General features: G+C 35.3%; 1 protein-coding gene across 4 annotated transcripts in view; it reads left to right on the top strand.

The window, feature by feature from the left end:
- The window catches only part of CTNNA3 (catenin alpha 3), a 1829362-nt gene that overhangs the window by 1642054 nt on the left and 162926 nt on the right, over window positions 1-24382 (top strand). For all 4 annotated transcript variants that reach the window (XM_043476813.1, XM_043476816.1, XM_043476814.1 and 1 more), the window contains one exon: window positions 7627-7808. In XM_043476813.1, coding sequence (XP_043332748.1) covers window positions 7627-7808 — 182 coding nt within the window. The remainder of the gene's footprint in view (window positions 1-7626; window positions 7809-24382) is intronic.

Below are 24382 nucleotides of genomic sequence, written 5' to 3' on the forward strand. Positions count from 1 at the left end.
TCTGTATAACAACATTTTTTTTTTGTCTTTTTTCTATTATCAATTTTTTCCTATCTTTTTTAAAAGGATAATGAAAATCATTTGATGTGCTTAAGTAAAAAAAAAAAGCTAATATAAGCATATCACTATTTTAGGTAGTAGTGATGAACTTAGTGAAATTTAAAAGCAGATAAAAAGATAAGATCAATTGTGCTATTAGTGTAGTGTTAGAGAAATAGCTTCCATATGTTCAAGCTGGATTTAGAAAAGTAGAGGAACCAGATATCAAATTGCAAACATCTGCTGGATCATCAAAAAAGTAAGAGAGTTCCAAAAAAACATCTACTTTTGTTGTATTGACTATGCCAAAGCCTTTGTGTGTATCACAACAAACTGCAGAAAATTCTTCAAGAGATGGGAATACCAGATCACCTGACCTGCCTCCTGAGAGTTCTGTATGCAGGTCATGAAGCAGCAGTTAGAACTGGACATGGAACAACAGACTGGTTCCAAATCAGGAAAGGAGTACGTCAAGGCTGTATATTGCCACCCTGCTTATTTAACTTATATGCAGAGTACATCATGCAAAATGCTGGGCTGGATGAAGCACAAACTGGAATCAAGATTACCAGGAGAAATATCAATAACCTCAGATATGCAGATAACAGCACCCTTATGGCTGAAAGCGAAGAACTAAAGAGCCTCTTGATGAAAGTGAAAGAAGAGAGTGAAAAAGTTGGCTTAAAGCTCAACATTCGGAAAACTAAGATCATGGCATCCCATCCCATCCCTTCATGGCAAATAGATGGGGAAACAATGAGAGACTTTATTTTCTTGGGCTCCAAAATCACTGCAGATGGTGACTATAGCCATGAAATTAAAAGATGCTTGCTCCTGGGAAGAAAAGCTATGAACAACCTAGACAGCATATTAAAAAGCAGAGACATTACTTTGCCAACAAAGGTCCATCTAGTCAAAGCTATGGTTTTTCCAGTAGTCATGTATGGATGTGAGAATTGGACTATAAAGAAAGCTGAGCACCAAAGAATTGATGCTTTTGAACTGTGATCTTAGAGAAGACTCTTGAGAGTTTCTTGGACTGCAGGGAGATCCAACCAGTCCATCCTAAAGGAAATCGGTCCTGAATATTCATTGGAAGGACTGATGCTGAAGCTGAAACTCCAATAATTTGACCACCTGATGCAAAGAATTGACTCATTTCAAAAGACCCTGATCTGGGAAAGATTGAGGGAGGAGGAGAAGGGGATGACAGAGGATGAGATGGTTGGATGGCATCTCCGATGCAATGGACATGAGTTTGAGTAGTCTCCAGGAGTTGGTGATGCACAGGGAAGCCTGGTGTGCTGCAGTCCGTGGGGTTGCAAAGAGTTGAACATGACTGAGCGACTGAACGGAACTGACTGATAGAGGAATAATAAAATTCTGTTCAAAAGTAGAGTATTAGGAGTTTGAGATTAACATGTACACACTGTGATATATAAAATAGATGATCAACAAGGACCTACCCTATAGCACAGGGAACTCTACTCAGTATTCTGTAATAACCTACATGGGAAAAGAAAATCTGAAAATGAATGAGTATATGTATAACTGAATTGCTTTCCTGTATACATGAAACTAACACAATATTGTAAATCAACTATACTGAAATATAAGACAAAATTAAATTTAAAGAAAAGAAAGTGAAAAAGTAAGTGAACAGAAAAAATAAGAGAAATTAATTTCTCCCTTTTAGAGGTAGGAGCTTAGGAAATGTGTAAATGTATGTGACCAAGAAAATACAAGATCAGTGCTATAAAATTTTTGATACTACACTCCTGTTTTTCTTTATGTGTTGACAGTTTCTATTAACAGCTTGAAACAAACATTTATCATATATATGTCCCTACTTTGAGGAAACTTTCAGTCTAGAAGCTGGAGAAGGAAATGGTAACCCACTCCAGTATCCTCGCCTGGAAAATCCCATGGACAGAGGAGCCTGGTGGGTTACAGTCCTCCAAGGGTTGCAAAAGAGTCAGACAGGACTTAGTGACTAAACAACAACAGATAGTCTAGGAGCAGAAGACCAAAACAACAACAACAGCAAAAGTAGATTCACCATTATTCTGAAAAATGATTCTGCTTTTAAAGACCTTTCATCTAGTAAGATAAGATATTCACATTCACAAACAACTAGGCTACAACAGAGAACAATATAAACATCCTGAGAGATTTCATAACATGTCCTGAAATTTTAAAAGGAATAATTACATATAGCTGGAGAAGAAAGATATACTCAATGAATCTGGCTTGGAATATAATTAAGTTTGGGCCAACAAAGATGAGATGAGGACCAAAGATGAGCCAAATAATTAGTGGGCAATACCTTAAGATATTTACCTGCAACAACAAATAGCTTGATTTAGCTTGAGTGTAAAGTGTCTGAAAGGAAGGATAAATAATATTGAAAAGCTCATAGAGACAAAGGTCATAGTGATGCCTGTGTCATAGTAATTTCACTCCTAGATATAGTCTCAAGAATGCATCCATATGTGCACAAGAAGAAAAATAGAAGAATATTCACTATTCACAACAATCAAAAATAGAATGTTTCCCAAAAGGTTGTTAATAGAATTACAGATAAGTAAATGGTTTTATGTTTCACAAAGTAGAATACTGTCTGTATATAGCAATGAGAATTAACCGGCTGTAACTACATGCATCAATTATAGATGTATTTCAAATATGTAAAAGCTGGACATAAGAAGCCAGGTACAAGAATATTGTTATTATTCCATTTTTATAAGGTTCAGAAACAGGAAAATCTATCGCTTTAGAAATACAGGTGATGATGTGATTGTTCTTGAGAGATAGTGGCCATAAGACACATGGAGGTCGTTGGGATGCTGCTAATTTTTGTGTTTCTTAAATTTGGGTGCTTAGTACATGGATTCACTCAATTTATAAAAGTTGTTCAATTGTACATTTATGGTTTGGGAAATTTTCTATGTGAATTTTCTACTTTAAATTTAATGGTGATATTTGAGGAATTTATATCCTTTCTTCAATAAGAAGACATGAAAAGGTATGTTTTAGGCTGAAGAATTGCACAATCTTATCAAAGTCAGATTGAATCAAGTGGTAGCAAGACAGAAGGATTGCAAATGAAAGAGAAAATTAAGATCTGAGCTTGTATAATAGTAATAGAAATACAAAGAAAGAGGTGCATGTGATAAAAGTACTGGTGATAAAATGGACAAACATGGTGCCTAGCAGAATGGGATAGATAAAAGGAGAGAGCTTTAAATAAAAAAAAGAAAGTAAGATTAGAGGCCTGGGAGGCAGGTAAGACTGCTGACAAACTTGAAAATAAAGATAAAGGATTTGGCAAGTGTTGCCAAACTAGTCAGCATGTCAAATCTGGCCCATTGACTGTTTTTGTTTGGCTCATGAGATAGAAATGTTTTGTTTGTTTGTTTTACATCTTTAAATGGTTAAAGAAAATCAGGATAGCGGTAATCAGAATAATATTTTTGGCATGTGAAAATTTTATGCAACTCAAATTGAAATGTCCATATAAAGTAGTATTGGAACATGGTCATGCTCATTTGTTGGCATAGGGTCTACTACTGCTTTTGCATTACAGTAGCAGCACAGTTAAATAAAGTAATAGACTTATTGCAAAATATATACTAGTAAAGATGTACTATCTTGGTTTTTCGAAAAATTTTGGTAACCTCTGTTTTATAGCTAAAATTATAAATGATGTATGTATTACTTGAAAATGCCTTATAGGCTAATGGGAGCTTTTGTTGAAGAGAGGAGAATAACCTTAGAATTCTGAGGATCACTAACTGTGTCGAGTGAAGAACTGAATCTCTTTGTATGAGTAACCATTAGCATTTAATAGCACTTAAGAACTTTAAAAGCTGTACTCATATTCATTTGATCTCTAAAACAATCTGTTCAGTCAATATCACTTTTTCTAGTTTACAAATAAGAACACAATTGATTTTAAAATATATGAGACATATTATGGAGAATAAGCATTTCAAAAATAGAAGGTGATAGAGAAATACCATTGAGGAGAAGGTAGATATTTTGGTATTTGGTGGGTGGTATTCCTCTCATTTGCAGGCACGGTGATAGAATGAAAACTCTAGAGCTAGAGTTTCTGGGTTTTCATCCTGGTTCTACCATTTACTAACACTACAATGTTGAGTAAATCACATAAACTTTTAGAGACTCAGTTTCATAATCCATAATATTAGACTGTGAATGTTCTTACCTCATAGGGCTGCTATGATGATTAAATTTTAAATATATGTTAACTTGCCTAGAAGAGTATTTAGCATTTATAAATGTTATTTTCACTGTCTTTTGGAATACATGTTTTAATCAGTTAACATACAATGTAATATCATTTGGATGGCAGGGATTCAAAAAGCCTCTAATAACTCTTTATATCAGAGTTGTATTCTATATATTTGAGCAGGAGTAGAACCACTTAGCCAGCCAGCAATAATGTCAGAGATTCCACTTACTTGATTTATCTTGAACTTCGTACCTCAGTTCTTTGTTTATCCTGCAAAAATATAATCTGATAAGTAACTTTCACCCAGAATTCCTAAGTATCAAATATTCTCTGAAGTTCTATTTTGATATTTTCATAATAATTGAAATTGATTGATGGCATATAATAAGTCATTCACAGAAGCACTAAAATCTTCAATAAAGGTGTCACTCAGTAATTTAATGCTTTTTTGTTCTTGTTTTTCCTCATGTAATAAAAAAGGTAAGAATTCTCCATAACTTTTAATTTTATAAACTATTGCCTGACTTTTGGCCTTTATCTTGTCAGGAGTAAATATCTGCCAATTGTAATTCACCATGTGAGTTGAGATGTTATTAAGGAAATTGAGTGCAATCCATGAAATTCTTGCCCAGGACAGGGTCAGTCTCAATGCTATCGAATAATTGACTCTGTTTCCTGCATGACAGGTGGATAGCAGTTGCAATTATTGTTGTTTTGTGTCTGGGGAAATGTAGACAGGAGAGTTAAGTGACTTCCTCAAGATCATACTGGAAATTAGTGACATTCCAAGACAGAACTTGGAATACACTTAATCAGATCACCTCTAGAATAGTTTGAACTTTATCATGAAGACAGTGAAAATGTTTCCACCATATGCCAGAATACACTTCAACATTATTTCTTAGATCCAGAGTCATGCATTTATTATCTCTGAGATAAAGACTATAAAAAGAAGTCCCAAATAAATTGATCTATGGCTTTATCATTGAAAATTTAATTATCTTTTTATGAAAATGGGGAGAATGATAATGACTAGTAGTGAAGAAAGAAAAATTCATTTCTATTTTTCAGTTAGTTTAGTGGGTTAGTACCTTACAGCTTAATTAGTGGTTTGTATACCATTGATTTAAAAGGTAGCTATGTTTATTTAAATACTTTGCCACATTCCAGGAGCAGTAAAAGTTGCTCTTCTTCTAAGGTATCACATAGGCCATGTTTCCTGAGAAAAGAAACTACAATCTATTTTCACCTCCTAAGGAAGAGTCATCTATACACTCACCAATCAAAAGTTTAGTCCCATAGCTTAATTTAGTTTTTGAAATAAATAAGGAAAACAAAGAAAATTTAGGTGCTAGATATGTGATTATATTTTCATTGAATAAGAAATAACTATTGAAATTCCCTGGCCATACACTGGTGACATCTCTGAGCTTCCACAGCAGTAGTGGGTTCAATTCCTGGTCAGCAAACTAAGATCCCACATGCTGTGCGGTATGGTTAAAAAATAAAACAAATAAGGAAGGAACTATCATTTACTGTATACTCAATATGTATCAAGCCTTGTGCTAACTGAAATATGGATGATTAATCCTGAAAATTTTAAAATACCAAGTTATTTTAGACCCTGAATTAGGCCTCTGATTGGTAATAAATGACACATAATTGACATTGGTTCTATGATTTTTATTTTTTGTTACATTTTCCATTGATCATTCTTATACTTTTCCATGAATATATTTTATTTTCATTGTTCTTGTACACTATTGCCTCAATAAAATGTGTTTTCAGTATTCTGAATCTAGTAATCATATTTTTGCAAAGCTTTCTAGATTATATCTTCCAATTTTGCCATCGATAGGTAAAGTAGAAATGAACATCTGGAAATGCATAGAAATTGTAGCTCTCATATATTTCCTGTGAATAATCAATAAAATTTCACTTATATAGGATTTATCATTTATAAATGTTCTGTTTCAAACCTATGTGCTTGTTCTACTTTTTGATTATGTATGAATTTCTTTTTTGACAAGATGATTGAGTAGACAATCTCATGAAATTTTATGACCTTGATTAATATTATCAGATCACTTTCATTTCAGAGTTCTTCTTTATTTGATAAAAAGTCATAGGTTTCAGGTGCTATAACTGTTTATATGGTAGTATAGTTGTATGGTGGGTGCTTCCCTGGAGGCTCAGATGGTGAAGATTTTCCCTGCAATGCGGGAGACCTGGGTTTGATCACTGGATTGGGGAGATCCCCTGGAGGAGGGCATGGCAACCCGCTCCAGTATTCTTGCCTGGAGAATCCCAATGGACAGAGGAGCCTGGCAGACTACAGTGCATAGAGTCACAAAGAGTCAGACGCAACTGGGTGACTAAGCACACATCCCAATAGTGTGGATGGTTTACTATGACCCCACATTTCAAATTTCAAACGCAAGAGGCAAGTCTGCATGCTGTTCAAAATATGGTGTATACAAAGAATAGTACTACGCCAGTGCATTAAGTTCACTGTGAATAAGAATTTACACCTCAAATCTCGGGATGCTAATTAGGAAGGGCTGCCTTAGCAAACCTTGCCTATAACATTTTTATTCTTCCCTCAGATAGTTTGTGTGCACATACACACCTGAATATGTTTATATGTACCATATACACATTAGTCCTTAGAATTTTATAAATGTGCTTCTCTATATACATATGATTTATAAATGTATACTGTGCTGTTTGCCAATGTGTATTCAGTGTTTGTAATTAATCCCATCTATTAATGTAAATATATACATAGATATACATTGTCTCATTTCAAGATTTTTTTTATATTTCTACATTTTGAGGCATACTATTAGTATAATTTAAAGAGGTATATACTTGTATAACATATGAGGCATTAAATTATGTTTGAATAAATTTGTAATACATTCAAAATTTGGGAAGTCCTACATTTATATTAAGGAATAGATTTAAATATGTCATATATTAAATTATACCTTGATATTAATAAATTTAATGCTGTAGCTCTAACTAATACTGTAATTTTACATTCTAGCATTGTTGCAAGCAATTATGATTCAATAGATTTTTACACAAACAGTTAAACCTGGATAGTTTTGTTATATGACTCTATGGCTGACTCATGCTGATGTACGGCAAAAGCCGACACAGTGTTGTAAAACAATTATCCTTCTATTACAAATAAATTTAAAACAAAAAAGCATTATGTCTCTGTTCTTAAAGGAACAAGTTTTATAAACATCTGATAGTAATCACTTCTTTGTAAAATGTATTTGACATAATGGAGTGATTATAAATCTAATTATCACCTGTTTTAGGCTAAGATGACTCAATTGCCTGAGGCAGAAAAGGAAAAGATTGCTGAGCAAGTTGCTGACTTCAAGAAAGTGAAGAGCAAGCTGGATGCTGAAATTGAGATATGGGATGATACGAGCAATGATATCATTGTTCTGGCCAAGAAGATGTGTATGATCATGATGGAGATGACAGACTTCACAAGGTAATTATGTGGGAATTGGTGTGTAATATTTATCATATTAGAAACATTTGTCAAATTAGTGAAACTTTGAGTTTCTCCTAGTGTCAGGTGCTAAAAATTACGTGGTATGGGAAAAGTAAATGATGAAGAATTAGAAAGTTATAGGTAGTTTCTAGAGGTTTTGATAAATAAATGAGGCAGAGTTTCTCATAAACACCTGAGGAACAATTTTAGAAGACACTTTATGTCTTTACTCTCAAGAACCTTCCTTGTGTATTATACTAGCTTTCTTTTTTTTTACAAAAAAATGGTAAATCAAGTTATGATTTCTGTTGGAGCTCTCTGAATAATTGATTTTCGTAGCTACATATGAAGATATCAACCAGATATATTTGAAATTACAAAGACTTAATGATGTGCATGAAGGAATTGTTCATTGTGTGTATATTCTAGATATAATGAACATGTTTCTTATTGTTACTGTTGTTCAGTCGCTAAGTCATGTCTGACTTTTTGCAACCGCATGGACTGCAGCATGTCAGGCTAGCCTGTCCCTTACCATCTCCCAAAGTTTGTTCAAACTCATATCTATTGAGTCAGTGATGTAATCTAACCATCTCATCTTCTGTTGCCCCCTTCTCCTCCTGTATTCAATCTTTCCCAGCATCAGGGTATTTTCCAGTGTGTCAGCTCTTTGCATCAGGTGGCCAAAGTTTTGGAGCTTCAGCTTCAAAAGCTACTGGAAAAACCATAGTTTTCATTGTATGGACATTTGTTGGCAACGTGATGTCTCTTCTTTTTAATATTCTGTCTAGATTTATCATAGCTTTTCTTCCAAGGAGCAAGCATCTTTTTATTTCATGGCTGCAGTAACCATCTGCAGTGATTTTGGAGCCGAAGAAAATAAAATCTATCAATGCTTCTACTTTTTCCCCATCTCTTGGCCATGAAGTGATGGGACTGGGTGCCATGACCTTAGTTTTTTGAATGTTGAGTTAAAGCCAGCTTTTTCACTTTCTTCTTTCACCCTCATCAAAAGGGTCTTTAGTTCCTCTTTGCTTTCTGTCATTGGAGTGGTGTCATATGAGTATCTGAGGTTGTTGATATTTCTCCCAGAAATCTTGATTCCAGCTTGTGATTCATCTAGCCTGGCTTTTTGCATAATGTACCCTGCATATAAGTTAAATAAGCAGGGTGACTGTAACTTCAAAATATTATTTTATAGAACTAGCCAAAGAACTGTAATGTATAGAGTGCTTGCCTTACCAGTTACTAAATGAACAAAACTAGAACAATTAAAATAATTTAGTCTTGATGTAATTATAAAAGCCACAGAACAAAATATTCTGAAGCAGACCTAGTATACTTATAAAACTATTCATTTATATTGCATACATTAAACATAAAAATAACTTTTAGATGGAGTAATGACATAAATGTAATTTAAAAATAATAATAAATGGAAAATATTCATGAATATTCACTCAAGTTAAGCCTGAGAAAAGTTTTCTAAGCATTATGCACAAAGACCTCATAAAAATGGATTATGAAATCGAATAACATTAAAGGTTCTAAGTATCTATAGAATGTCCTAAACCATACTGAAATATAAATGAAGAATTGATTAAACATCTGTAACAGAAAATAACAGAATTTTGATGTCATTTATATATGATGAATTATTACAGATATTAAAAAATGTTAAGTGTCCTAGTAGAAGAATGGACAAATATATATACACATATAGGTATATATGGACATAAACAGGAAATAACCTAGAGAAATGAAAGAGAATCACAGTATATGTCAACCTTTCCCCTTCCAAACACCACCACCTTAATACTACCCACTAAGGAAAGTATGTGTGATTAGTCACTCAGTTGTGTCCGACTCTCTGCAACCTCATGGACTATAGCCTGCCAGACACCTCTGTCCATGGCTATTCTCTAAACTAGAATACTGGAGTGGGTTTCCATGTGCTCTTCTAGGGGATCTTCACAACCCTGGGATTGAACCCAAGTCTACTGCACTGCAGGTGGATTCTTTACCTTCTGAGCCTAGGGAATGCCTAGGATAGTATATACTTCACAGCAAAGATTTAAAGATAGTGCTGTTGTCTAGGAGTCCTGCCTAAAATGGAGAAGATTTAGATCAATGACATGCAAAGCTACGTAATGAGACATAGAAAATGAGCATACTTCTGGGTACATATGCAAAGGAAATGAAATAATTACTTTTAGAAGATACTGTTGTTCCCATGTTCACTGTAGCATTCATTATTCACAGTAGTCAAGATATGGAAACAATCGTAGTGTCCATCAATGAATGAATAGATAGAGAAAACATCGGGTGGAGAGGGAGGTGGGAGGGGGGATTGGGATGGGGAATACATGTAACTCCATGGCTGATTCATGTCAATGTATGACAAAACCCACTGCAATGTTGTTAAGTAATTAGCCTCCAACTAATAAAAATAAATGAAAAAAAAATAAAAAAATAAATTTGTATATATTGTACATTTAAATAAATGATATGTATGGATTCTTTCAGTTATAGTAAAGGAAACCCTAACCCTGCCATTTGGGACACATGGATGACTCTGGGGGGCATTATGTTAAGTAAAATAAGTCACACAGTGAAAGATAAATACTATTATGATTTATAAATTTATATGTAGAATCTTAAAAAAAATTAGAGAGTGGAATGGTGGGGTTTGAGGAGTAGGAGAAATGGAGAGATGTTGGTTGATGATTACAAACTTTCAGTTATAAGATGAGTGATTTCTGAAGATTTAATATATAGCATGTTGACCATAAATATTGATACTGAAATTTGCTGAGAGTAAATCTTAAGAGTTCTCATGCAAGAAAAAAAAAGTTAATCATGTAGCGTAATGGATGTGCTAAATAAGTTGATTGTTGTAATCATTTCACAGTGTATAGATATATCAAATCATCACATTGTACACTATAAATGCATTTTTGTCAATTATGCTTTAATAAAGCTGAAAAAACAACATCAGAACAATTTAGTTGATAGAAAACTCACATCTAGAAAACAAATACAAAACACAAATAAAACTGCAACACAGTACTGCAAGCTAAGGTGAAATTCAAAAACTAAAGAGTTGGAGATGCATATTTAAAACTTGGATTCATAAAACCAAAAACTAAGATAAATTTTAAAAGAGAAAAGGGAAATGAGAAATGCAATGAGTTAATAAGACTTAGGGAGGAAATTAATGGATAAAAATGTCTAAAAGTTGAAAAATTTTAGCGCCCAAAGGAAAATAGATTCAAATAAAAATTCCATAAGGGGAAGACAAGCAGGAGATTAAGCAAGAGAATGACTATGAGATAAAGATTTTTAAGAAAAAAGGAAGAAAAGAGGAAGAAAAGCTTGAAATGGCAAGACTCCCTTTGAAGAATTAAGAAATAATGCAACAACTAATATTTAAAATGTAAATCAAAAACATTTTCCATACATAATACTAAACTTAAATTTACAGGTTGAAAGATACTACAGTATTCCTAGGAAATTTGATTCAGACAACATTAACACATACACACATATGTTTTCCTCATATATAAAAATACTAATATATTACAACTGGCATGTACTATATTCTACATATCTATGTGTGTTTGTGTGTGTGTGTGTGTGTTTGGGTGTGTAAAATAGGGAAATAGCAAACTAAAACCCACTGAGTAATTTAAAAATTATGAAAAACAATCCTTACCTCCACAAAGGAGAGGCAGGTAAATACTTCTAACTTTGTCTGATATCATTCCTTGTGATTATCTCTATGTCTCTAAGCAATATACTTTATGAGATATGATTTATTGGCTTTTCCTGCAAATGAGAATATTTTATTCTCTCATTTATATTACTTTTTCTTCCATGTTTTCCTATTTTATGATTTTATTGTTTATATTTATAGACCTCAATAACATTTCTTATCTATAAAATGTATATTGTTATATGTATATTAGTTTTATCTCAACTTCTCACTCTGTATGATGAAGAAATATCCACTCTTATCCTCTTTTTCTGCCTCTTATTGCTTCTGTCCTACATTTCACTTATAACCCAACTTCTTTCTACTATACTTCTTGTATTAAGATAATTCATGTAATATTTACATTTTTCTAAACAATTAAATCACTCATGCTTATTCTAATGTTTTATTCTGAAAGTGAAGATTAATAAATGTTATTATGTACTTATATAATTATCCTAGATAGGAAATACACGTGAAATAAACATATTTCTAGAAAAAATTAGAGTTTAGGCATAAAGAATTCACACATTTATTTTTTTTCTTTTTATTGAAGTATATTTTCTTTACAATGTTGTGTTAGTATTTATGATACAACAAAGTGAATCAGTCATACATATACATATATTCCCCTCTTTTTTAGATTTCCTTTCCATTTAGTTCATCACAGAGTGCTGGGTAGAGCTCTCTGTGCTATATAGTAGGTTCTCACTAGTTATGTTTTATACATAGTAGTGTGTATATGTCAACCCCAGTCTCCTAATTCATTCCTACCCCCATCTTCCCTTTGTAACCATAAGTTTCCTCTCTACATCTGTGATTCTATTTCTGCTTTGCAAATTGTTCATCTCTACCATTTTTATAGATTCCACATATAAGTGATATTATATGCTATTTGTTTTTCTCTTTCAGGCTTAACTCACTCAGTAAGATGACCTCTGGGTCCACCCATATCTTTGCAAATGGCAGTATTTCATTCCTTTACATGGCTGAGTAATAGTCCATTGTATTATGTACCACATCTTTATCCATTCCTCTGTCGATGGACATTTAGGTGGCTTCCATGTCCTGGTTATTGTAAATAGTGCTGCAATGAACATCAGGGTGCATGCATCATTTTGAATTATGGTTTTCTGCGATATACGCCTCGGAGTTGGGTTGCTGGGTCATTTGGTAGTTCTAGTTTTAGTTTTTTAAGGAACCTACATACTATTCTCCATAGTGGTTGTACCAATTTACATTCCCACCAACAGTATAGAAAGGTTCTTTTCTTTCCACACCCTCTCTGGCATTTATTGTTTGTAGATTTTTGGATAAAGGCCGTTCTGAGAAGTGTGAAGTGATACCTCATCATAGTTTTGATTTACATTTGTCTAATTACTGATGTTGAGTATCTGTCTATGTGTTGCTTGGCCATCTGTATGTCTTCATTGGAGAGATTTCTATTTAACTTTTCTGCTCAGTCTTTGATTCATTTCTTCTTTTCTTTTTTTGGTGAGCTGCATGTTAGAGTGTTCATACATTTTATATGGGAAACAACACATCATGGAAAGAAACCTGAACTAGGAACTATTTTATATCATCTTGATAAGTGTGCCAATGAGAGTTCTCTAGTATAAAGAGTATGTATACAGGCAGAATCTAAAATTAGAATAAAAACAATCAAGGGCAAAGTCAAGAGATTAAAAAAAGCTTTTAAGAAGTGAGAAGAAATAGACTGCCATAAAGATAAAGCACTCAAGCAAGGCATAATAAGAAATTTTGTAATATGCAAAGAAGGATTCTTGAGTCATAGTTAAGCTTCAGTGAATGCTCAATTAATTATTTTGCATGAAGGAGTCTTAATTGAAGATTGAAAAGATAGTATAATTTTGGCAATTCTAAATTTATGGTTACTTTTGTTTAAGTGGCTTCAGTAAGTGGTGACAGAGAAAAAAGCCTTCTTAATTCATGACATGGTAGATGGGAGAAGAGTAGATAATAAAACAAAGATAATCAAAGTAGTAAATTAAAGAAGGCAGATGATCAGCACATGATCTAGAGATTTCTAAATAACTAGAGTATATTCTAGATTGAAGGGAATGGAGACTTGGTTAGGGATAGAATGAAATTATAAAAGATGACTAGCTATAGTCAAAGATGTAGCTAAGAGGGTAGAACAGAAACACGGAGACAAAGGAAAATAAATAAAAAACAGATATAAGTGTTAACCTGCATGAGTTTGCATGGCTGTTTCTTCTAGTCTTAGGATATCCATCAGAGAAGTTCTTGGCCATCTGTTGTAAAGACTTCTTGTAACCTGTTTATCTATATCACAAGACTCTGTTACTTTCCAGTTTATAATTAGCACTTATTGGATTACCTAGTTCATTTGTTTATACGTGTGCTGCCTCAATATCCCTAACAGAAAGTATGAAATTTGACTTGTTTATTGTTTTATGCCCAGAACTTATAATAGTCTAAATAGAATATATATGTAATTGTATATACCACAGTGAACATATATATATATGTATTGTATATACATATGCATATATGTGTATAGTATATAATACTAATTGTTGAGTGAATTAGGATATCTAACCATTTAAATCAATTAGTTTAAAAGAAATAAACACATGTTGAACTCAGAAGAAAGCAGGAATCAACATTACCCAAACAAAAAAATAATGGAGTAACATAAATTTAAGCTCTTGACACCCACGCATTTCATTTATTCCTTAACCTATACATAGTGCATATGTGTTGAACACAAAGATTTTACCTTTTTAAAATTTTGTTTAAAATTTTAATATCAACAATTTTCAGAACACAGCAGTACAATTATTTGCTTTAACTCTACATGATTAGTTTACCAACATATATTATCAAGTTCTGTGATTTTCATTGTATATTGTATCTTTAGCTTTCAGTTCATTTTTTTTAATTTATTTTTTTGTTGAAGGATAATTGCTTTACAAAATTTTGCTGTTTTCTGTCAAACCTCAGCATGAATCAGCCATAGGTATACATGTATCCCCTCCCTTTTGAAGCTCCCTCCCATCTCCCGCCCCATCCCACCCCTCTAGGTTGATGCAGAGCCCCTGTTTGAGTTTCCTGAGCCACACAGCAAATTCCTGTTGGCTATCTGTTTTGCATATGGTCATGTAAGTTTGGGGCTTCCCTTGTGACTCAGCTGGTAAAGAATCCACTTGCAATTTGGGAGACCTAGGTTTGATCTCTGGGTTGGGAAGGTCCCCTGGAGAAGGGAAAGGCTACCCTCTCCAGTATTCTGGCCTGGAGAATTCCATGGACTGTATAGTCCATGTGGTCGCAAAGAGTCAGACACAACAGGGATTTTCACTTACTTACTTACAATGTGAGTTTCCATGTTATTCTTTCCGTATATCTCACCCTCTCCTCCCCTCTCCCCATGTCCATAAGTCACTGCTCTGAGAGTCCTTTCCCTGGTTGGGAGTCACAGCCAACCTCACTTCCCTAGGGTGCCCTCCAATACTGTGCTGATCTCTGGACCTGCTGTGGGGTAGCTCATATTCTAATCTGGTCCTACTCCTTCTTGTGTTTTCTTGCCTCCATACATTTAAAGTAATTTTACATATGTTCTTATTGCCATTTTCTTAATTGTTTGGGGTTGCCTTTGTAGATCTTTTTTCTTCTGTTGCATTTCTTGACTATATAAGTCCCTTTAACATTTGTTGTAAAGCTGGTTTGGTGGTACTGAATCCTGTTAACTTTTGCTTGTCTGAAAAGCTTTTTATTTCTCCATCTATTTTGAATGAGATCTTGCCAGGTACAGTAATCTTGGATGTAGATTTTTCCCTTTTAGTACTTTAAATATATTCTGCCATTTCCTTCCAGCCTGCAGAGTTTCTGCTGAAAGATCAGCTGTTAAGCATATGGGGTTTCCCTTGTATGTTACTTGTTGCTTCTCCACTGCTGCTTTTAATATTCTTTCTTTGTGTTTAGTCTTTGTTAGTTTGGTTAGTATGTGTCTTGGCATGTTTCTCCTTGGGTTTATCCTGTATGGGACTCTTTGTGCCTCTTGAACTTGATTAACTATTTCCTTGTCCATGTTGGGGAAATTTTCAGCTATAATCTCTTCAAAAATTTTCTCATACCCTTTCTTTTTCTTTTCTTCTTCTGAGACCCCTATAATTCGAATGTTGGTGTGTTTGATATTGTCCCAGAGATTTCTGAGACTATCCTCAGTTCTTTTCATCCTTTTTACTTTATTCTGCTCTTCAGAAGTTATTTCCACCATTTTATCTTTCAGCTCATGGATTCATTCTTCTGCTTCAGATATTCTGCTATTGATTCCTTCTGGAGTATTTTTAATTTCAGTAATTGTGTTGTTTGTCTCTGTATGTTTATTCTTTAACTCTTCTAGGTCCTTGTTAATTCATTCTTGCATTTTCTCCATTTTGTTTCCAAGGTTTCTGATCATCTTTATTATCATTACTCTGAATTCTTTTTCAGGTAGTTTAGCTGTTTCCTCTTCATTTATTTGGACTTCTGTGTTTCTAGTTTGTTCCTCCATTTGTGTAGTATTTCTCTGCCTTTTTTTTTTTTTTGTAAGCTTATTGTATTGAGGTCTCCTTTTCCCAGGCTTCAAGGTTGAATTCTTTCTTCCTTTTGGTTTCTGCCCTCCTAAGTTTGGTCCAGTGGTTTGTGTAAACTTTGTATAGGGTGAAATTTGTGCTGAGTTTTTGTTTATTTTTTTGTTTGTTTTTCCTCTGATGGGCAAGGCTGAGTGAAGTGGTAATGCTGTTCTGCTGATGATTGAGTTTGTATTTTTGTTTTCTTTGTTGTTTAGATGAGGTGTCCTGAACAGGGTGCTACTGGTGGTTAGGTGATGCTGGGTCTTGTATTCAAGTGGTTTCCTTTGTGTGAGTTCTCACTATCTGATACTCCATAGGGTTAGTTCTTTTGTAGTCTAGGGTCTTGGAGTCAGTGCTCCCACTCCAAAGGCTCAGGGCTTGATCTCTGGTGAAGAATGAAGGTTCAACACGTGGTTTGTTATGGCATTAAGAGAGATTAAAACAAATATCCAAAAATGAGAAACCAAGGATTAAGCCCAAACAAACGGCAGTTACAAAATCAGGCAAATAATAATTAAAATAATAGAGTATACACACATACATATACACACATTAGCAAAGTCAAAACAGTCCAACAAAAACAAAGTACAATAGATTGACCCAGCAAACAAAGAAAATCAAAAATTGTATTTAGCAGTTAAGAATAAAACTAACTAAAGCACAAACTGGAAAACAAAACTGAAGAAAGGTGCCAAGTGCAAAATAAAGGAATGAAAACAAAACTAACAAATACATTGAGAAGAAAGGAAAGAAAGAATAGATATGCAAAGTTAAATAGAGGTAGATAAGATTATTTATATATATTAAAGATTAATTGCAAGGGGAAAATAACAATAGAAAGGAAAACAAAGGAATAAATGTAGAAAAAAATATAATAGGTTTAAAATAATTAAAACTTAAAATTATAAAAAGAGAGAAAAAACTGAAGAAGAAAGAAAAAAAAAGGATAAAAAAATAAAATAAAAAACAAAAAAGGAAAACTCCACAGAGGCACAAAAGCCCAATGGATATGCAGAGGTTTATGACAACAATAAAAAAATGTGATTGAATATATACATATATTTATACACCCATAAGCAAACTCAAAACAGTCCAACAAAAGTAAAGTACAATAGATCCACCTGGTGAAAAAAGGAAACCAAAAATTATATCTACCAGAATAAAAGTAGCTAAAAGCACAAACCTGGAAAACAAATCTAAAGCAAGGTAACAATTGGGGAATCAAGCAATGAAAGTAAAACTAATAAATATGTTGAGAGGAAAGGAAGGAAAGAATAGTAATGCAAAGTTAAATAGAGATAGATTAAGATTTATATATATTAAAGATTAACTGCAAGGGGAAAAGAACAGTAGGAAAAGCAAACAAAAGAATAAATGTAGAAAAAAATAATAATAGGTTTAAAAAATGTTTAATTAAAATTTTAAAAAGAGGGGAAAAAAAAAAAAAGGAAAACTCTCTAGAACTGCAAAAGCCCAACATAGAGGTAGAGGTTATAACAACAATAAAAAATGTGACTGAGGAAAAAGAAAAAAAGCTCAAAAGCTTAATTAGATTTCATAGTGACAATAAAAGGACAACTACAATAGAGGGGAGAAAAAGAAAAAAGTCCAAAACATCTACAGAACAAGTCAAAACATAAGACTAATAAATGTTTTCTGGAGTCACTGTTGTCCTAGTCCTTTCCCTCGCTGGAAGTCACAGTCCACCTCACCTCTCTAGGATGCCCCCCAACACTGTGCTGATTTCTGGGCCTGCTGTGGGGGCAGCTCAGATTCTAATCTGGTGCTACTCCAGTGTGTTCCTGCCTCCAATGTCCAAAGATATCAGAACTAGTGTGTTTTCTTTTGTGGGAGCTCTCTGTGACCTTTTATATATTCCATAGACACAGTCTGCCTAGTTGATTGTGTGGATTTAATCTGCATCTTGTACAGCTGGTGGGGAGGTTTTGGGTCTTCTTCCTTAGTCACACTGCCCCTGGGTATCAATTGTGGTTTTATTTCCACCTCTGCATGTGAGTCATCCACTGGGGTTTGCCCCTGAGGCTGCCCTGGAGGACTTGGGTCTGCCCCCGTGAGGACCAGGTGTGGAGGTGGTGCAGCTGCTTGGGTTGCAGGGGTTCTGGCAGCACCAGGTACTCAGGGGAGTTGGCGGCTAGGGTAGCAGGGAATATAGTGCTCTAGAAGGGTATGGCCACCAGTATTGGCCAATACGCTCCAGTATTCTTGCCTGTAGAACCCCCCTCCCTGACAGAGAGGCCTGGCAGGCCACAGCCTACAGGGTTGCAAAGTGTCAAACACTACCGAAGTGACCCTGTGTGCACAGACCCAAGAGTTTTTTTCCCTGCGGCAGTTCTGACCCAGTGAGAGTTGAGCATGAAGGTGGTGCAGCTGCTTGACTTGCAGGGACCCTGGTGGTGCAAAGTGTGCCGGGACATGCACTGCCTCCGCCACAGGAGTTATAGCCCTGTCAGAGGCTTTTATCAAGCCTCTTGTAACTGGTGAGTAGAAGGCCTCTTTGGCCAGTCTTTCCCCATAGCTCCGCCCATTCAGGCACTTAGAGGGCTCTCTTGCCTGGGGTCCTTCTCTGTTGTTTGGTGTGTCAGGCACATAGAGGGCCCCCCCTGGATGGAGTCTTACTCTGTAGATTGGTGCATCAGGCACTTAGAGGGGCACCCCGGGTGGGGTCCTACTTGGTAGTTCAGTGCATCAGGCATTTGATGGGCCAGCCTCTCTATTCTTCAGCTGCTAATGGCATGTTGGGGAAGAGGGGCTATGGTGATGGCTCCACCCCCTACGTGTGACTCAGCAGTATCGCCTTACTTCCATGGCAGCCTGGCTTTACTCCACAGGCGTTTCTTACCACAGTTTTCTCCCTCACATCCCCTCCATCCATCTCTCCATAGTCAACAGCAGCCCTCGCCCTGGGATTGTTCCACAATCCCTAAACTCCAGCTCCCAGCTGCTGTGTTTTCCAAGAGACTTGCATCCTGGGCTGCGGTATGTATGGCTGCGGCAAGGATTGTCTGATTCTCATTCCATTTAGGCTGCCACAGGTCAGTTGTTTCACTCTCAGCTTTAAATGTGTCTCCTCTGACTCAGACAATTGCCCCGATGTGGGGATCAGGCCCCTGCTTCAGTTTCCCAACCTGCTGAGGAAAGGTCCAGTTCTACTAACACTTCTGTTTTTACCCCTAGTTCCTTCATCCTAGCGAGTTTTGCGTGAGTCTATATATTCTTTTCCTCTCATCAGGTACTCCTATCCACTCTCAGCTGGTGTTCTGCATGCACTTCTGTGTCTAAAGGTGTATTCCTGATGTATTCATGGAGAGAGATGAACTCCACTTCCACCTACTCCTCCGCCATCTTGTTCTCTCAGATTGTAACTTTAATGACCATTTGGCATTAAGAGGAGACAGACAGAGGAGCTAGAGATGAGATACTTGCAAAAGCCTAGAGCTATGACTCTAAAAAGGAAACTAGGAATATTTCCATGCACCAGCTTGAGGGAGCATCAGAGAAAATGATTTTCCTTGGAGTCTTGGGTCAAATAAAGCTCTTTAAGAGATAGTGATGTCATTTATAACCTATTAAACTGATGAATTTCAAGTTACATATCCAAAAAATGCTACCATTAAAGAAGAATTAAGATGCAAGAAGCAATGGTGAGAAAAGAAATCAGAAAACATGTTGGTATATTCAAATAAGCTTTGGCAGAAAAAGACAATAAAATAAACTATTTGAAATAGCAACATTATATAGGGAACATATAAGTGTTTGATATGAAGTTTAAAATGGTCTCTCTTTGTACTCAAGGAGAATTTAGAAGTGTAATAGTATGCTTTGCTACATAAAGAATGCATATAGTGCCTTTTAAAACTTCTAAGGGATCTCTAAAATAAAATTTTCATATTACTAGATTAAACTAATGTGGAGAGCTAGAAGTTAGGAAAATGTGGTGTGGATATAAAAATACAATCATTTTATAAAATATGCTAGGTATATCATTATTTCTAATGTGTAAATGTAGCAAGCTTACTTTAAAAAATATAATACTAGTATAAGTATAAAGAGAAAAAATGAAAATGTATCATTTAACAGAGGCATGTAAGAATCCTTTTTCTAGGAATCCTGGGCAAGAGAAGGAAATATCTCTTTCTAAAAGAGGAAAGAGATGTATTAATAAGTGGAGGGAATATGAGTAAGTAAATGCCTTATGCCTTCTATTTGCTGAGTGATGTGGAATATGGAGCCTTGAAAAGATAAAAGTGGAGTGAGAGTTTGAGCAGCAAAACAGAAAAAAATCTGGGAATTTAAAAAATAGTCAATCTGAAAGATTATTCAGTAAGCCATCTACTTATGGTCTGTCACACAATTCAAAACCTAATACATTTATTAGTAGAATGAATAGATTCTCTCCACCTGTTCTGAGAGAACTAGTGAATTAGATTTACCTGCAGTCCTAGGATGTAAAAGAATTTTCAGTAGAATTCCAGGGACTGAGAGAAATGAAACTACTAGAAGGAATATATTGAAATAATTGACTGGGCCCAGGCTGGGACAGAAGGGAAATAAGGTTGGAAACTAGAACAAGAGGTGGAAAGGTAAGGATATGTCACCAACAGTTGACCAAGATACAGACTATAGTGCAGTTCTTCCTGCTCTACATCTGTTTCCCTCTCAGAGGCATAATGTTTTACTGTTGACATATTTTGAATTGAATTGGAAAAGGATGCTAAAATATGACTGTGGAAAATATGCTCAGAGACTTTGAGGGTGTCACATTTGGTGACTAGGGTGTTAGAAGGAGATTCACAACTCCACAGGGTGGTAACTCATTGGGAAGTAGACACATTTCATGTTTTGCCAAAGCTAAACCATCCAACATTCTCAGAATCAATAGGTGTCGCTGCCAAAGACTGCCATGGAACAGGAATATTGCGTGTTGAAGTTGTACTAAAGGTAGGGTAGGAAAGCTGAGTTTCAAATTCTGACAATCTCTTACATTTGAACTGCATCCATGTTCAGTTTCAGCTCATACAAACTGTTGAATCTCCAACTGTTTTAAAATGGAGGAAACCTTGTTCTTATTTACACTTCCAATTCAGCTTTAAGAGTTTTTCTCAGACACTACAGTGTTTTACTGATGGTAAGGTTTAGCAGTTTTATATATAGGTTATTATTTAGTTCCACCACATCACAACTTATTTCATTGCAGGGCTTTTAGCGTGTTTGTAGAGGGACCTCTGAGAATGGATGCCATAACTTCCAGTACTGTATTTATCAGCAAGTGGTCAATCATTTGGTAGGAGTACACCCTCAATCCCACATATAGATTTTAAATAGCTGTATATTTTGTAAATAATAAGAAAAATAATAGATTATATTTTCTAAAACACCACTAAATGCTCTGTTTTCTCATTTTCTTTAACTTTGATTTTATTATTAATAAAAGGCATAATAGTAAACATTGGATGTTTACTATATTCTGCACTATGATGAATATATGTTTTCTCATTTTTATATTCAGAACAGTTTGATTAATTATTATATTCTCTAATTTATTGTTAAAGAACCTGGGTTTCATAAAGGTAAGGTAAACTGCTCAAGGGTACACAAATGAGTTTGAATTGGATTTGGTCCACTTTCAGAATCTGGGTACCTTATCAGTGTGATACAAGTCTTTACCCTTGTGCTAAACACAAGGTCTTTACCCTTGTGCTAAACCCAAGGAGTAAAACCAGTCCTTTCTGTAAGGAGAAACAAAGCTGACACGTTAAAAATAGCAATAATTGTGTAATGTATGCTTCTAGCTGTAAACATGTTAGGATTTCAGAAGAAAGGGATTAGCAGTGGAGACTAGGAATAAGCAGAAAATGAAAACCTGAACAGATGAAGTTTATATTAGACTTTGCCATATGAGGATTGGATTATAGGGTGATTATAAGAGATAAAACCCACAGGGTGGAGGCTGGGAAGTAGAAATGAGACAGATCCATTTGGGGGCTCTCAGAAAACTGTATAATATAGGAAGAAGATGAACATGAAGAAAGTGATAGATTATAAAACATGTTAGAAAATGGATAGGAGTTTTTTGTTTGTTTGTTTTTGTAATGAAGCGGAAAATAGGGAGCTAGTTAAGAATTATGATGGTGGCACTATGGAAAGAAAATGTAAGTATGATGTGTGATAAGACTGACAGACACTTCTGGATGGTACTGCCAAAAGAGACTCAACTCCTTGGGAGTTCAGACCCAAATAATTAGACAGGCTTTGGCAGTTCTGTGTGTGTGCTTAGTCGCTCAGTCATGTCCAACTCTTTGTGACCTCATGGACTGTATCCTGCCAGGCTCCTCTGTCCATGGGGAGTCTCCAGGCAAGAATCCTGGAGTGGATTGCCATTCCCTTCTCCAGGGGATCTTCCCAACCCAGGGATCAAACTCTGGTCTCCTGCATTGCAGGCGGATTCTTTACCATCTGAGCCACCAAGGAAGTCTTAGGCTGTTCTGATAGAGGCTAAAAGAATCTTGATAAATTCCTAGATAGTACTGTACCGGAGACTGGAAAGATTACTTCTGTAAAACTTGGTATAACCACTTCTGAGCCTTGAAACAAGCCTCTTGGCACACGTTGAGTACTTCTTCCAGCTAAAAGGGGAGACGCAAAGCAGGTTTTACACTGGTTCTTCATGTATTTCTGTCACTACCCCAGTGATACACTCATTCCAGGGCAGAAAAGTCAGGCTTCAGTGTTTTAAACACAGGAAGGACCATCAACACAGTCATGTAAGCTGTGTTACATTATTATGCTGAGCCTGTGGTACCTTCCAATAATTCAGCATTCCTTCAGCCTCTGAGACTTTCTAGGATCAGGCTTAAGGCTTGCTAGAGGAAAGCAAGCCTTTCTCTCTTCCACTGATTCATTTCTCAGGGAGGCATCTTCCAAATTCCTGCTTGAAATGTAAATTTTCTGGGAACAATGATGTGGGGGGTGGATTGGCTAGTAGTCTCTACATTTAGTATTAAGTATTCACATGTTCCTGGTGGTTCAGACAGTAAAGAATCCACCTGCAATGCAGGAGACCTGGGTTCAGTCCCGGGTCGGGAAGATCCCCTGGAGAAAGGAATGGCAGACCACTCCAGTATTCTTGCCTGGAGAATTCCATAGACAGAGGAGACTGCTGGCCTCCAGTGTATGGGGTTGCAGAGAGTCAGACAGGACTGAGTGACTAAGCAAGCACGCACATTCATTTTCACTTAATACCCTTGTTGTCATAAAAAGTGCTATATCCTTTAAATAAGTCTAAAATCCTCTGATGCAAAGACTATTTTATTCTCCTCTGAGGATTATCTCCAGACTAATCATGGGATGAGAAAGAGGCAGATTTCAATGTCGAACAGGGGAGGAAATCAAACTGCTTCTTTCAGTCTTTCTCCCCAAATTTCATAAATGGATCTTTCTGCTTAAATTAGTTCCTTAGTTTTCCCACTGCTGACCTGGGCTGTGACTTTCTCAGGTTGCCTGTATTATTTCCCACTTGCCATCTGCTTCCGAGTTTCCTAATATTTCTTACTGTTGCCTCTTCTCTCATTTTGTCCTCTCCATCCTAATGGGTTTAAGTTTCTCAGAAGAAGAAAACAAACAAACAGTAACTAAAACCCAGGTCATCTATAGTTTCAGTGTTGTTTGGAAAAGAAAAAGAATTGTACATATGTGACAATTTACTGTCTTACACTGAAAACCCACTAGAATTTACTATGGTTATGAAATGTTTCTCTTCATGATATTTAGATGTAAGGTATTTAATGTTTTATTCATGAATTATGCCTTTTCTCACCCCAGGTAAATTCTATCTAAGCAATATCTTGATTGAACTTAGTTTCTACATTTCATGGTTTATATAACACTTGATAACATCTAATTCTTTTCCTTCATCTAAACAGGGAACAAGCTCTAGGTAAAACTTTCTAGATAATTATATCTTTTATGGTCACTTAAGATGCATTTATAAAATTTGTTGAACATGTGTGGGAAAAAGACAAAAATGATAACTCTTCCACTAATAAGAAATACAAAACATACTCATCATTGTCAAAAAATAATGATTTGTAAGTGTGTACCAACACTAATATTACTATTAATACAGTTAAAAATGAAAAAATATATAAAGTATATTAAAAAGTATACCAGAATGATTTACCTATCCTCGTCAAACTTTATAT

This window comes from Cervus canadensis, chromosome 8 (genome assembly GCF_019320065.1).
Source record: "Cervus canadensis isolate Bull #8, Minnesota chromosome 8, ASM1932006v1, whole genome shotgun sequence".
In the NCBI taxonomy this organism is placed as follows: domain Eukaryota; kingdom Metazoa; phylum Chordata; class Mammalia; order Artiodactyla; family Cervidae; genus Cervus; species Cervus canadensis.